Genomic DNA, 14,176 nt, shown 5'->3' on the forward strand with positions numbered 1-14,176 from the left:
GCCAACGGAGGCAAACCTTATTTCAAAGTGTCCCTTCTCTTTTCTCTTCTTCAATTTTTCCCTTCTTTTTGAAAAAAGTGCAAGTTTAGACCGATTACATCTTTCCTTTTGATATAGCCCTTTCCAATTTCAATTTTCCACACTGGTGCACCAGCCACCAACCCCCACTCTGGCCACCCTGGCCACCCTGTCTGCCACAGGGTACTGCTTAATTAAATGGATGCTCGAACGAGGGTTTTACACTGTCTGATCCCTGACAAAGTGACTTTGACGCGACGTGCCGACGACGGGAAGGTAATTAGCGGTGACCACGTGGAACGTCCAGATGATTTCCGAGGGGGTGACATTGACCGTGTACACAGCGATATTGATTAGCCAATCGGGCGCCCTCTTTTTCGGACACTTCTCACCCTCCAGACTGCGGTCGTGACCACTGTTTGTCTTGTCAGAAAGGAAACTTCCGGTGAACCCTCGAGACCCTCGACCCTCGACCCTGAGCATCCCCTGTGCTTTCTTCGATCGATTTCAATGACACTTTCCTTTTCTTCGTGCTCTTACCACGGTTTCTCAGAATTCCGGCACGAAACGCCTTCAAAACGGTTTCATACTTTCCAGGGGCTCGAAAGGGGTTAGGTTCCTCCAAATCGATGATAAATTCGATGTAATAATACCACGCAGAAACATCGATTCGTCTTCTGAATGGGACATAAGTTTTCTTCTTCAGAATATTTAATATAGAGTGTACTCTCTTTAAAATTGATGACAAGTATCATAGGGATATATCATTTAGTATACACGGTGTTCGGCTATAGGTGTGAGAAAATTTAAGGGGTGATTCTTGAAGTCGAAATAAGACGAAAATCAAGAATACAAAAATTGCGTTTTCGGCTTTGTTTTTTAGTTATTGATAATTAAAAGTCGGCCTAAATACTCCTGCACGCGAGCAAACCTCCTTACACGAACGAAAGGCGTTCTGCCTAAGCAGCGGGGCGCACAGTGATCGTCAATCCGAACGGCACATGGGCGGCAGCTTATCTCGTACAAGTTGTAGAGAAGAAGACTATGATATTCAGAGACAAGAAATACAACAAATTATAACAAATGTTCAATGTGTCCTCCGTTTTCTCGTAAGCAGAGCCTAATTCTTCTCTTAAAATTTTTCCGTATTGTCTGTTCGTGTATTTTCAGAAGTAAGAATCAAAGGGTTTAAATTTGAGGACCAAACAGGCCAAAGCTTTTAGAACAGAGGAAAAGGATCGTTCACGTCGTCCACTAATTTTCAATGGAAGTAAGAGTATCAAATAATTATTCTACGTCTGAGAATTAGGTTTCAGTCGTATTCTGAACTTTCTTTATTCCATTTGGTGGTCTTGAAAATTTCAATTTTATAAAATTCGGCATTGTTGATTTTAACGAGGTTGTGCAAAAAATTTTAAATACCGATATCTGGTATTGATAGCCATTATCGTATGGTACTGACATCTAACATTATCGTAAATATTACTAGTAAGAGGATCTCGTGAAATTCCGAATTTTAACGAAAACGCATAAGCTACTGAAAGATCTAAGTATTTTATGACACACGTTATACTTCTATACATGGAAATTAACATCGTTTTAATCCTGTTTCCTCGTCTCTTACGAAGAACCAGATCCAAACGCCAATAATTGTTAAAAAAATCAAACTTCATTTTGTTCTAATTTTCAGGAATATCGTCGAATAATTCTTCTACTATAATTCTGTGAATTCTGCCATTCTACATTAACTTTCTATCACGAGAATGATTTCAACAATTTCTGAGTGTCTCCTTCTCTGCCTTCCTCCGTTTTAAACGATCCCTCACGTACTTTGTACGTTCATTGGCTGTTTAAAAAAAAATTTGTAAATGAATTTAAACTGGAAATGAGCAACGCTTTAAATGAAATATCTGGAAGATTGCTATAAATTCAGCGAGGTGGAATATTCCAAGCGAATCGGACGAAAAAAAGGGAAAATAAACAGAGGCAGATGAAGACGGTGAATTTAATGGAGGGTATTTTATCGAGGCCAAGAGGGGTAGTTTCGCCCCTTAAACTGGGTAAAAAAGGGCTCTTTTCTCCACCGTGATCCGCGTAAATTCCTGCAAGAGATTAGGGCTGCGTGACCACTTTATATTACACCCTTAACGTTTTTACGGCACGGGGATGATCGAGGGTTGTCGATTCAGCGATCTTCATTCGGAAACGCCTACCCGGTAGAATTCCGACCACGTTGACGATCAGTTCCAGTCGGTTTCCTATAGTTTTCGAATTTATCGTTTCGCCACGTCGATACCAATCACAGAGACGGTGCACAGAGAGTCGAATTATTCGAATGCGTGTTCATAATTGAAATATCAAACGATCCGTGACAGCTGACCAATATTTACGACGCCTGTTTGACCGTACAACAAACGCGTATATTAGCGTTGCGAAATTTCCCAAGGGTCAGGTTTCGCCTACGTGCTGGAACACGCGTAACGAAATCTCAGTGTTTCCTATTAAAAACCCTGCTATTGATATTTCCAGCTATGGTTTAATTGTTCGAGTACAGCTTGTGCTAATCTGCTGTTAAGAGCACGCGATTCTCATTGGACAGTTTGATCGTACAGAGTAAAACACGTGGTATGACAGTTTTTCGTTTTGCACAAATTCTAAACACCACTGATATTTACTGTTGTTGTTTGATTTTGTAATCGTTCGATATATTCAAGATAGCGTTAGCGATGTTACGTTCCAGAGAGCAAAACAAAGTATCGTTTAATTCGTCAATATCGTATGATCAAATTTGGAAAAAGTAATATAATGAAATAAAATGACAAGCTTCTTGCGTGGGATTATTATACCGTTGAAGTGATCCGATCATTGAACGCAGAATCATATCGGGAAGGAGTCGTAATATTTGAAACTACGTGGTTCTGAAACTCTTCTGGCCATAGCATCGTTTTAGAGAAATCGATGGCTCGTTGTACGGATATTGTACGCTGACAATTTTCGTGAAATTCGACTTTTTATACGTAACGTACAGCTCTTGTTCCTTTATGCTGTATAAAAACCACGCGTATAACTATCTCATAAATTTTGTTTATTGTATTACGTCTATACAGAGATACCTTCCAACACCATGATCCCTCTTATCATTTTATATCCCTAACGGGGATCAATACGCGGTTCGAAAACCAACCCTATAACGCCATTGATAAAGACAAATACAACGCGAGAAGTATTTACTCGAGTACAAAGTACCATCGAATTCATAAAACTGTTTCTAAAAAAAACGCCAAAAAGTGCGCGTGCAACGTAGTGAACGTAAGAGCTAAAAGGGACGATCGAAACGCTGTCTCGTGTATTTCGAATTCGATAGCTGTGGAACCTTCTTTCGAGCACAGATATCGTTGTTATCTCGTAAAGAACGTAAGCAGACTGCAGTATTATCGTACTGGAGCGTCGAGCGTGTCCGATATGGTCGCAATGGACGTACAAAGATTAAAGAACACAGAGATATTGGTAAAAATCCAGCGGCGAATGGAGGAAACATTTCCTCTTGTGGTAGCAAGAAATACCTTCCCTTGAGTGTATTTTGAAATTCCAAAAATTGTTCGATTGTTCCAACGTCGAATATAACGCGGTAGCTTCGCGTGAAATTTCGTTGCCAATGTCGTTTTCATGAGAGGCGAAACAAGGCGGAGGGCTGCTTTGAAACATCGTTTCAACGTTGTTGCACGTGTACCTGCACTGCACAGTGTTCCATAGTGTTCCATGGGAGGTTTCCCGGCCTTTGGCGGCCGCCATTTCCGCTCTGATATTAACGTGTCAAAGGGGTGGCAAGGGGGGGTGACTTTCACCCGGGCTTACGGGTGAGAGATTGCATCGTATTTACTCCACTTGAATCTTGTCGATCTTCCTTATCCTCCCTTCTTTTACCCTCCAGTCGCTTGGCTTAAAAAACGTTTAGAGGGTGGCTTTCTATAAGGGTTGAGTAGCTATCTGCTAGCAGTTAGTCTCCAATGATCTTTCTCTCTTTCTTCGACTATAAATGCTAATTAAATCCACCCTGCAACAGCTTTACTTCCCTTCCCACCTCTCTACAGACATAGCCATTAAAACAAGGGTTGTTTCTCTTGTCAGCCATATCCTGTATTTTACCACCATGATATTTATTACACGATACAAAACAAGATAGGTGATCTAGCTGAAGCTGTTACGCGTTGTTTATTGCGATTATCCAGTCGCCAAAGGGATCAGACTACCGCTACAAGTGCCATTGTACTTGTAAGGCGACGACGAAGAAGCGAAAGAAAACTGAGAAGGCACTTAATCGGTTAATAATTCGAGAGAAAAATCGCGCCAGATCAACCCCTGTCGAGAGACAAGGGTCGGCTTCCACGCTGCACCCTCACAGACGGGCGAGTTTCACGATGCACAAGCAAGTCTAGTAGTATGAAAATTCAAGGGCCCCGTGACATAATCACGCGACTAGAATATTTAAGTCCCACGTGTCTGACTCCTGCCTTCCATTACCATTTATTCCTGTGAACACGGTACAAAGTGTGCAGCCCGTTTGACTTGCGCGCTCCATTACTACTGCAGCCTGCGTCTTATGCTACTCATCCGGCCGTAGATGTCTCGGAGCGACGTGACCGGAATATCGACTGTCAAGCCTCATTCTTAACGCCGATGTGACAAACTACACCGCTTAAGACAACTGTGCAATGAAGTCCTCCGCGGCGACGAGCAAGTAGTACCTGGGTCCTGGGTAATCGTCGCAGAAATTTCGCGCTGCTCCACTGTCGTACGACGTTCAACCCACTAACAACCAACATTGCTTTGATATGTCGTTTGCAATTTTCGTTTTAACAATACTATGATCACTGAAAGGGATCCCCTGAATTTGTTCGATATTTTTTAATCGCTGTTTCCTCTCCCATTTGGATTTGGAAGTTTGAAGAAAGCGAGCTATTTGTTCGAGCATAAAAATTTCGTTTAATAGAAAGATCTGGTAAAGCGTAACGAGCATTACCTATTCGCTGCTTGGCGCTTAATGGATTAAGTTTCGCTACAGAGGCCCTCGAGAGCCGTTTAAGAATTTTCTGCCCGAAACAGGAGCGAAAGTTGAACAGCAACATACCTGAAAAGTAATGGCCTCTCGCTCGATCTGGGACATGTTCTTGAAGATGGTGTTGATGATTCCGACGAACCTCTCCCGCTCCAGGAAACTCGCCTGATCCTTCTCGAAGATGTCGTTGAAATCGTAGAGGATAAAGTACGTGCCTGAAACGAGAAGATATTCAGCCAGGTTAGTAAAATATTTTTAAAAAAATCCTCGTTCGCGATTAGTACAATTACGTGCCAAGGTAATTGTAATTACATACGACCGTTAGAACGAGACTGGCAACAAATTATGGAGTCAATGAATTATCCCTTATCGCGAAGGAAAAAGGCGATTACATGCCGGTTCGCGCCTCAAAGACCCCTTTATGCAAAAACCATTGCCGGTGCCGAGGCTACTTTTCATGTCGACAGACGGTGCAAGGTTTGCCAGCCTCGAACACGTAGCCAAGCGACATAAAAGATCTCCTGTCGAACCGATACTATTGCCCTGTCACGGTATTTGCTTTGTAAATGCTTCGCCCAAAATCCGTGTTCCCTCGCCTTGTAGATGACGTGCACGATCCAAGCATGAAATATGACCGCTCTCCGATCGACAGATCGCGATAGCTTTCTCGATTACTTCGCCGTCGGACATACCATTGATCCATACCACTTACCGTCTTTTCAACAAATATTTCTACAAATTCGTGCGTTCCTTCGATATTTTTATCAGTTTCAGATTCAGGCGATTCGATACAATTGCGTTCGATAATTAGACCGCGGATATTCGTGCAAGCTCGTACTTTTACGAACATAGCGAAGGGAAGGAACCCTAGGTATTTAGAAAGTTACGTTTCCAGTAAATATTACAACAAGTACACTGTAGCGTGTAATATTCCAATTGACTAATTAATTATTATCCGATTAATCAATTACCTTCGTGTCACCTGACGTCGTCTCAACCATTGACCCATACCACTTGAACGAAGCTATTTCCTTTTTCTATCCGAATCTGTCGATTGCCAGAGATATTTAGCGAAGCTCGCGTTAATAAGCGCGTGTTCCCTAGCGGTTGGATTAAAATGCTTGGCCACAAAGATCGCGTTCCAAGTCCCCAGTGATAGAGCTTGCCGGTTTCTCAGACTCTCGGTGGAAAATCGACGAGTAAGCGAAAGCAACCGATAACCGACGAATCTTATCACAGTTGCACAGTCGTGAGGTAGTCGGTGAACGGTTGATAACGCGGATCCGACATCTCCTGGGTGTGCTTGCGGATTTACCGCGAGCGGCAACCACTCGATGCAAAAGAACTCAATTACCAGCAGCTCCCCGAGGACATTCGAGATTCTTAGAGACCGGAGGAAGAGTGTTGGCGCTGGCGGAAGAAAAGCTGCGAGAAGAAGCAAGTAGAAAAGACGGAAATTGAAGAGGACAGAGGCCGATGAGACTAAGGGCGAGCCTAGAAGATACCGCGAGTTGAAAGCGAACAAGACTGACAGGGATGGAACAAAATGAAGAATCCGAGTACGACGCAGAGTGGGGAAAAGAGAGGAAGAAAGTGGAGCCGCCAGGGAGACGGAGAAGTTGGCTGGATCGTGGAAAGGGGTTGGAGAGGAAAAAAAAGGTGGAGGTCGCCAGGTTGGACGAGTCACACCTCGACTCGCTCGTCTCTATCGATTCGACGTTAACAACTTGTTGGCCACCCACCAGACCCGACAATTTTTACGGGAAACCCCCTGTTCCAGCACCAGAGGAAGTCGACCCTCGTGTCTCCGGCGACCCTCTGCTTTCCCACGTGCTGCTCCGAGAGACCGTGTGTTAAGGAAGGTCTTAGACATTCTAAAAAGCAAACGTGCAACTTCCTTATGGCGACACCAGCTGGTTAGCTAGACGACGAGGGTGCCTCGGCAGGCTACTTGGCCTGGAAGCTGAACAGAAGGCAAAATGGTGGGCGTTGATACATTGATAAAGCCGGGCAAGTTAGATGGGGTGGTTTTCCAGCAAATGTATCGATTTTGCCTGCAAGATGGCAGAGTTTAAGGGCTCTGGTCGATCGGTGGGGAGATAAAGGAGGGCTTAGGTACGAGAAACGGGCGTACGAAACCGCGAAACAGGAACCACGGGGGTTCGAAAGTCTCGAGCAACTCGCATTTGCGGTTATCGACTAACTTCTAACCCAAACCCCAGCCGAAATTCAGAAAATCTTCCGACAACGCCTGCGAAGATATATTAAGCAATAATAAGACAGCGAATAACAGTGCCAGGCAGACAGAAAGAAACCGACGAGAAGTTAGCGGAAAAAGGCCAACAGTTGCTCCTACGTGATCCCATTTTGCCCGAAATCTGCCAGAGTAGAGATGTTCTATAGGTTTCGGCGGAGGGCAGATGCATAAACGAAGAAACGTAAATCTTTGCATCGCTAATACGAGAGCCCGTTAGAATTTCTACTGTCCTCGACGGTGCAAAGAAATGACGCTGCTAGTTGGCTCAAGTTGCAGCCGGAGCTTCACTAAGAAAGCTTGAAATAAAGCATTCGCGTGACGCGCGTTACATGCATATTGCATGGCGAGGCGCGAGACGTGTTTCATCCTCATCCCACGTGCCCGGATCTGACGCGACAATCAGCGTGGCTGCTCTCTGGATTTCTCACTCCCTGCGTTCAAGCGTCTATCTCTCACCGAGTATTAATACAGCGAAACTGCTTAGAAACCGTAGATCAGCAAAAGAGCGCAAGTAGAAATTGACAGTTCCGCTGAGAAATAATTTGACGCATCCCAAGATCAGACGTTAGATATTCCACGTGCCATTACAATGTCAGGTCAAAGAGAAGTGAGATTCACTTTTACTAGAATTACAAGCAATGTTGTCGTATGGTGTTTAATGCACTTTTGCAATAAAAGTACTTTTCCGTGCGGATTGTAAGGATGATGAGCTCTGCAGCAGTTGCGTCGTCAGTACACTGCGAATGTTTGAGATGGATAGGTCGTGATAGTGTGCTGCTGCAGCTGCTGTATAGGTCGTGATAGTGTGCTGCTGCTGTATAGGTCGCTATGAGTTACTGCTGCTGGTGTATAAGATTTTTGTCTTCATTCAGGTTGGCGGATTTCCTTCCAACCATCCGGACTGCTCTTCTTCTCATTTTAGGAATCGCGGAGAAAAAACTATGAATGCCGGGATTCGAACCTGGTCTGGAACGTTCGTAACCAACGGCGTTAACCACAGCTCTGCTGCCGTCAGGTCGAGGATAGGGTTTTTGTGTAGCAAGCCACGGGACAGAAACCGTTGAAAAGTTTTGCTATCGAGTGCCGCTACATATTTATGCAAATTTCTATTTTTATGAATACAGCTATGAAGAGATGCAATCTGAACAGAGATTTGTTTCATCAGTTAAATCTTGTAACGAGTACGCTATATCGTTGATATTTTATTCGTTGAATGGTCGCATCTTTAAATTTCTCATAAATACGTAAACATCCGCAGTCTAGTTATCGGTGTAGATAATGTAGGTAATGTAGGGTAATGTAGGATAATGTAGCAAGGAGGAGCACCGAATAAGTTTATCGGTGTATTATATCTGAAGCATAATTTCGTTTAAATATTCTGTCAGATATGTGTGAGCTAGCTCGCACTGTACAGCGTAAGAATTTCGGTGTTAAGAGAGCGCATAAAGTGTCTAATTGAAAGATCAAATATAGCGTCTTGTACCGCTGGAATATCCGTCAGAATATGCCCCTACTTTACATACGTCGATCCGAGTTTGTTATCGAGTTATATGTCTAAGTACGAGGCTTTGTGCAGAGACTTCTTTTATGTCAATTTTGCCTGGTTGATTGAGGCTGAGTGTTAAATTAGGCTCGCGTAAATCCAAGCAAGCTTGACAATAAGAATTTTTAGCATCTGTTTTAATGTATTAGGTTGTCCGGAAAGTGTTTTTCTTCTACAGACACGTCTTTTACAACGATGCATCTTTATACAACATGAAACCTAATCTGTCGAACGTTGTGATCTTTATTTTGATAGAACAAAATTGATCGTAGATAATTAGATAAAATAAAATAAAACGGGAAATGTTGTGCATCGATTATTTCCTTATAAAACAAAAGAAACCTAATAGACCTAATAGAACGTCATCCTACTAGCCATTGGAGCTGTCCCGTCAACTGTCTTTTCTGAGAATGTTGATATGAAAAAGACAGTAACCTAGAAGACATCGACTTATTCTACTGACCTAAATTCCACTTACACACTTTTAACCGGCCATCAGAGATCTAGAAATTATTTAAACGCAAGACGTTTGTAAATTAGCTTTGTAAAGTGCTGAGACGCGTGCAAGTGAGTATCGATGAATATCCTTGAAATCGTTTATCAAATAAATATATAACCATTTGAATATAAATTCTAAGAGTAAATTTAGTATTCCTATACCATTATTTCGGCGATTAAGATCCAAGATAATTCACAACAACCAACGACCATGGAAAGTTGCGGGAAGATCAGCGAAACGTTGGGAACATCTTAAGCGAGTGAAAAAAATGTCCGTTGCAAGATTGCCAGCGGTGGAAAGCGTCTTAAGTTACCCTGTCTACCAAGTACTTCTAATTTATTCCTTTCGATGGTTCGTAAATTGAGTTCCATTGTGTTTTTCCCAAGCCTCGTTTGTCGCGGAAATTTCCTTCTAGCGCCAGGGGATGGCAAACTCTTTATTCCGATTCCATCTGCGGATGTCATCCCTCGTCGGCGGGGCAAGCATAATTGTTCCCCTCTTTAAGCTCGCCTCGACGAATTATTATTCGATTGTTGGCGAAGGACAGCGCGGAGACGCGAGCGGTGAATTATTTTCGGCGAATATTCGGTGAATTTTCGGTAGCGCGGTGGAATTCCCAAGAACAGTGCGACTGGAACTGCGGCAGGAAAATGGTAGCCGATAGTTTCGTACAAGGCGAAGCGAACGTTTTTCATCGGTTTAATAGGCGGCCAGGAAGAACAGAGATCGCGTGAACTCGTGCCTACGTCATCGGACGCAAATTCAATCTACCGCTGGTTGGCGGTGCACGACTGGCCAACGTACGCGTCTCCAATATCGTCTTGTTTTCCGCGCCGATGAAAGCGGAGACGGCGAAGATTGTGTAACCTTGAGATTGGAAAGTAAGGCTGAATAAGCGGAGTATAACGTCGAATGGAAAAAGTTATCTCGGAAAATGTACCGAGAGAGTCTCCTGCTATCAGAAAATAGGTAGCGTAGTACTCTCCGTTGGTTGGTATCTTCCGGTTCAGTTCAAGACGAAGCGGTAGGTTAATTCACATCTTGCACGCTAAACCTGATCTAATGATCTAACTTTGACTAACCAGAACACAGTAGCCTGGCTTAGAGTTGTTGGTCTAACCCGACCATGGTTGCCAGGGCTAACGTACTGTCCTAGACTAACAACCTAACCTATAATCAACACGCTGGCTCAGCTTTGACATCCTAACCTAGATCTGACACACCTAATCCTCTAATGCACACTCAAGTATCAAACCTAACCTAATCCACAGTGTTAATAGGTTAATCCGTCTTAATTTATAGCGAGATGGTCCAATTGTAGTCTGAGTCTACGTCTAACTTTCTTTCTATCTGCAACAGTTTGATTTAATCTTGACTGAGTGCTGATCCAACCATGACGGAATAATTCAGTTTAACGTCTTAAGCGTAAGATTCGACTGTTTAACCAAAGCCTGAGAACCTAATATATTAGTCTGATTCATAGCCGAAGCAGGATCCAGCGTTTTGGACTTTGATCTCTAACGAACAGAGTCAAGCATAATACCTTGGTTCCGTCCTGACGCTATAATTCAGTCATAACAAACGAATGTACGGGTGAATCAACACCATAGCTCAACCTCGTGACAGCTTATCTGCACGTTGTCGACCTGACCTAACGTTCTAACGCGTAGCCAACAGTCTGCTGCAACACCCTAACGTCCTAAAACTCACATCTGTCGCAGTAATTTTGGCATTAACTAGTCGCAAGTAGTTTGACCGGAGATTTGGCAGACAAATCTGCGTGGCTCGAGATCGCTAGCAAGACAACAGAGAGGCAGCGGATCGGAAGCCGTAAGTCTGTGTCGATAACGATGAGATTGACATCCTGATCGGTCGTTAACCCATTTGCATCCAAGCGTGGATTAATCCGCGCTCTGCGACTGTCTTCTATCACCTAGTGCGGATTATTAAGCGATCTGCGTAATTTCCATTTCAATCTAAATTATTTGTTTTTAAAATAAATAATTTTTACTTTTGTCCTCTGTTATAAAGAATGTAAGATGCGACATTTACTGCACCTACGACCGATCGCGCGCGGTGATGGGGACCAGTCGTCAGTTGAACGCCGCTGATGACTTCAAATGGCCCCTTAAGTAGTGCCATGATGCAAATGAGTTAAACTTAACCAAGGTGTGATTATAGTCTTCAGTGCGCAAACTTTACGAGCGTAATATCGAACGATTTCGTGTTCTCAAGCTCGGCCAAGCTCCATCCACTCGTCCTACTTTGTTGGCCAACGTTTCGATAAAAGGATTCCGATACCAAACAACTTTTTCGAACGAAGATAGAATACAGAGTTGGCTGTGTATATCTGGTCGTAAATCTGGACGAGGAGATTATAAAGTGTCTTGTATCCGTGTACAGAGCGGCGATATTAATCGCAATCACGTTTCGTGCTGGTGAGACCAAGTTCTAGCCGGTCCTCGCCACTTCCTATTTATCTAGTTCGACTGGAAACTCTCTGCCACCGCTGTCAACCGATCGCAACCCTCCATGGGTTTCTGTACATGTCGAAATCGGACAAGTTTCGGGAACTCGGTGCAACGAAACGAGCAAACGACGTTCGATTACCATTTGATCGTTCTTTGCCGACGAACGGAATAAAATATCGGGAAACCGATGCAGTCTAATTCAAATGTAACCCAAGGCCAGCCACGCGTTCATCCGATCGCCGAGTCAGCCCTCATACCACCAGCTGCGACAGGGTAATTGGTAACATCGAATTTCCTGATAACCTTGATGGCGATAATCTGATGAACCGATTAATCGAGGCTCCAATTAATTCCTCCGCCGTGAACATCGAGCACGTTTCCACAAGTTTAATTGAAATTTTCCCGCCGGTCCTTGGTAACCGCGGATCGGCAAGTCGCCAGCGAAATATCGCGTTTTCAGCCCGGCTTGGTTAAATACAGTGTGGACGCGTGGCTGCTCCCAAATATGCGAAATTCTTGCCACGGCAGACGAGCTGCGCCGCTGTTGCTCTTTGTTCGAAATTCCGGTAATTTCGGGCGAGCCGTCAGCGCGCACGAGAGCGATGGTTCCCCGGCGTCGCCGGAACGTCAAATTTTCTGTCTGCTCAACCAGTTGTAACACGAAATTTCCAGCTTGGTTGCAGGTTAAAACGGCAGAAATATTTCCGGCATGATACCCAAACGCCATCTATGTCGATCGCAGGCCGCGTTTCCAAGCTTCTATTCCGCTACAAAAATATTTCATTGCCAGGAAATTTAGTTGAAAAGCTGTAACAGCAATTTTTTACCGGCAACTAAATATATTTCTCGGCAACGTTTCCACGTTGAAAATGAACCTGAAAAAGCTATGGTATCTGTAGGGTAACGAATTTTCAGGTCGTGGTTTCTCCGGGTGTTCTCGAAATGCTACGATAAACGGAGCACCGGACTGCATATCATGAAACTTAGGAAAAAAAATACAGCCGAGAGAGAAAACCAGTGAAAAATGCAAATTAGGTTTTTTGCAATATCGAAAATGCAGAGTTGCGAGTAGTACGAATCGAGTTTGTCTAACTCGGTGAGTTAGAATTTCATCGTGAGTACTTTTACCAAGATAACGACGAAACGAAAATTTATTTCTCCACAATATGTAGACTGTAGATGGAGATAAGAAAAACTGGAGATAGTATTTTTCGAGCGATATATATATCAGGCTGACAAGGGGAACGCAGGAGAGACGCTGACTCGATTTCCTGCCTCGTCTTCCGGGTAAATCGAGATTGAAGTTCGAAGGAGAGCTCACAGTGATCTGGGTCGACCAGGAATTTCACTTTTCCATGCCTAGAGTATTCTTTATTACCTGGAGCACACGCCGGCAGCCACTTTCGTCATTTATCCGCGGTAATTTATCCGGCTTTCGACCCGACTCCCCGTGCCAGAGACATCATTCTTCGTCGCCGGAAATGAAATCGTGCGGCTCTTGTCACGCAGACGCTGCAACCCCATCCTCCAGGTGCAAACGCAATTTCCACAAGCTTCTTTAACATTCAGCCGGCGGTTAATGTCGTCCAACGTTTCTAGAAACACGTCTCTACGAGGCTGCAGTTGAAATGCAGGAAAAAGATGTGCCACGGCAACAGACAAACTTAATTTAACGTACAATTGGATGCTACGAATTTCTCAAAGTACGACGGTCGATCGTCTGTCGCCAAAATGTACTCCGAAGATCGGATAAGCTTTGTAAATTAGCGAAAATATAGCCACAATGGTCTCCTCTAAAGTCTAAAGTCTCAAGGATTTAGAGAAGACCAACCAGCCAGACTCAACCCAGTGCTACGCATTGGACAAGCGCTCACAATGTTGTGAACGCGCTCAAAATTTCCAACAGTCGCATAGATTATTTCGTGGCCAAATCGCTCGATCCACGTTATAATTCAAGGTTCTAAGCTGAGTGGAGCTTAGATCCTCAGCAAAGAACGCTACAGCTCTTCTAATTGATTGGTCATCCTTATCGTCTCTAAAGTCTCTAAAGTCTTCCCCAAGGATTTAGAGAAGACCACCCAGCCAGACTCAACCCAGTGCTACGCATTTGACAAGCACTCACAATGTCGTGAACGCGCTCAAAATTTCTAACAGTCGCGTAGATTATTGCGTGGCCAAATCGCTCGATCCACGTTATAATTCAAGGTTCTAAGCTGAGTGGAGCTTAGATCATCAGCAGAGAACGTTACTGATCTTCTGATTCATTGGTCATCGAATCAACAAACCTCTGAACAAACAAACAATCTCCTAACTACGCAACGTCTAGAGTATC

General features: G+C 43.8%; 1 protein-coding gene across 1 annotated transcript in view; it reads right to left on the reverse strand.

Annotated features, from left to right (window-relative positions):
• The window catches only part of LOC122576319 (acetylcholinesterase-like), a 155,697-nt gene that overhangs the window by 80,955 nt on the left and 60,566 nt on the right, over nucleotides 1-14,176 (reverse strand). The window contains exon 2 of the mRNA XM_043746463.1: nucleotides 5,147-5,289. Within this exon, the coding sequence (XP_043602398.1) occupies nucleotides 5,147-5,289 (143 nt within the window). The remainder of the gene's footprint in view (nucleotides 1-5,146; nucleotides 5,290-14,176) is intronic.

Source organism: Bombus pyrosoma, linkage group LG16 (assembly GCF_014825855.1).
Source record: "Bombus pyrosoma isolate SC7728 linkage group LG16, ASM1482585v1, whole genome shotgun sequence".
In the NCBI taxonomy this organism is placed as follows: Eukaryota; Metazoa; Arthropoda; class Insecta; order Hymenoptera; family Apidae; genus Bombus; species Bombus pyrosoma.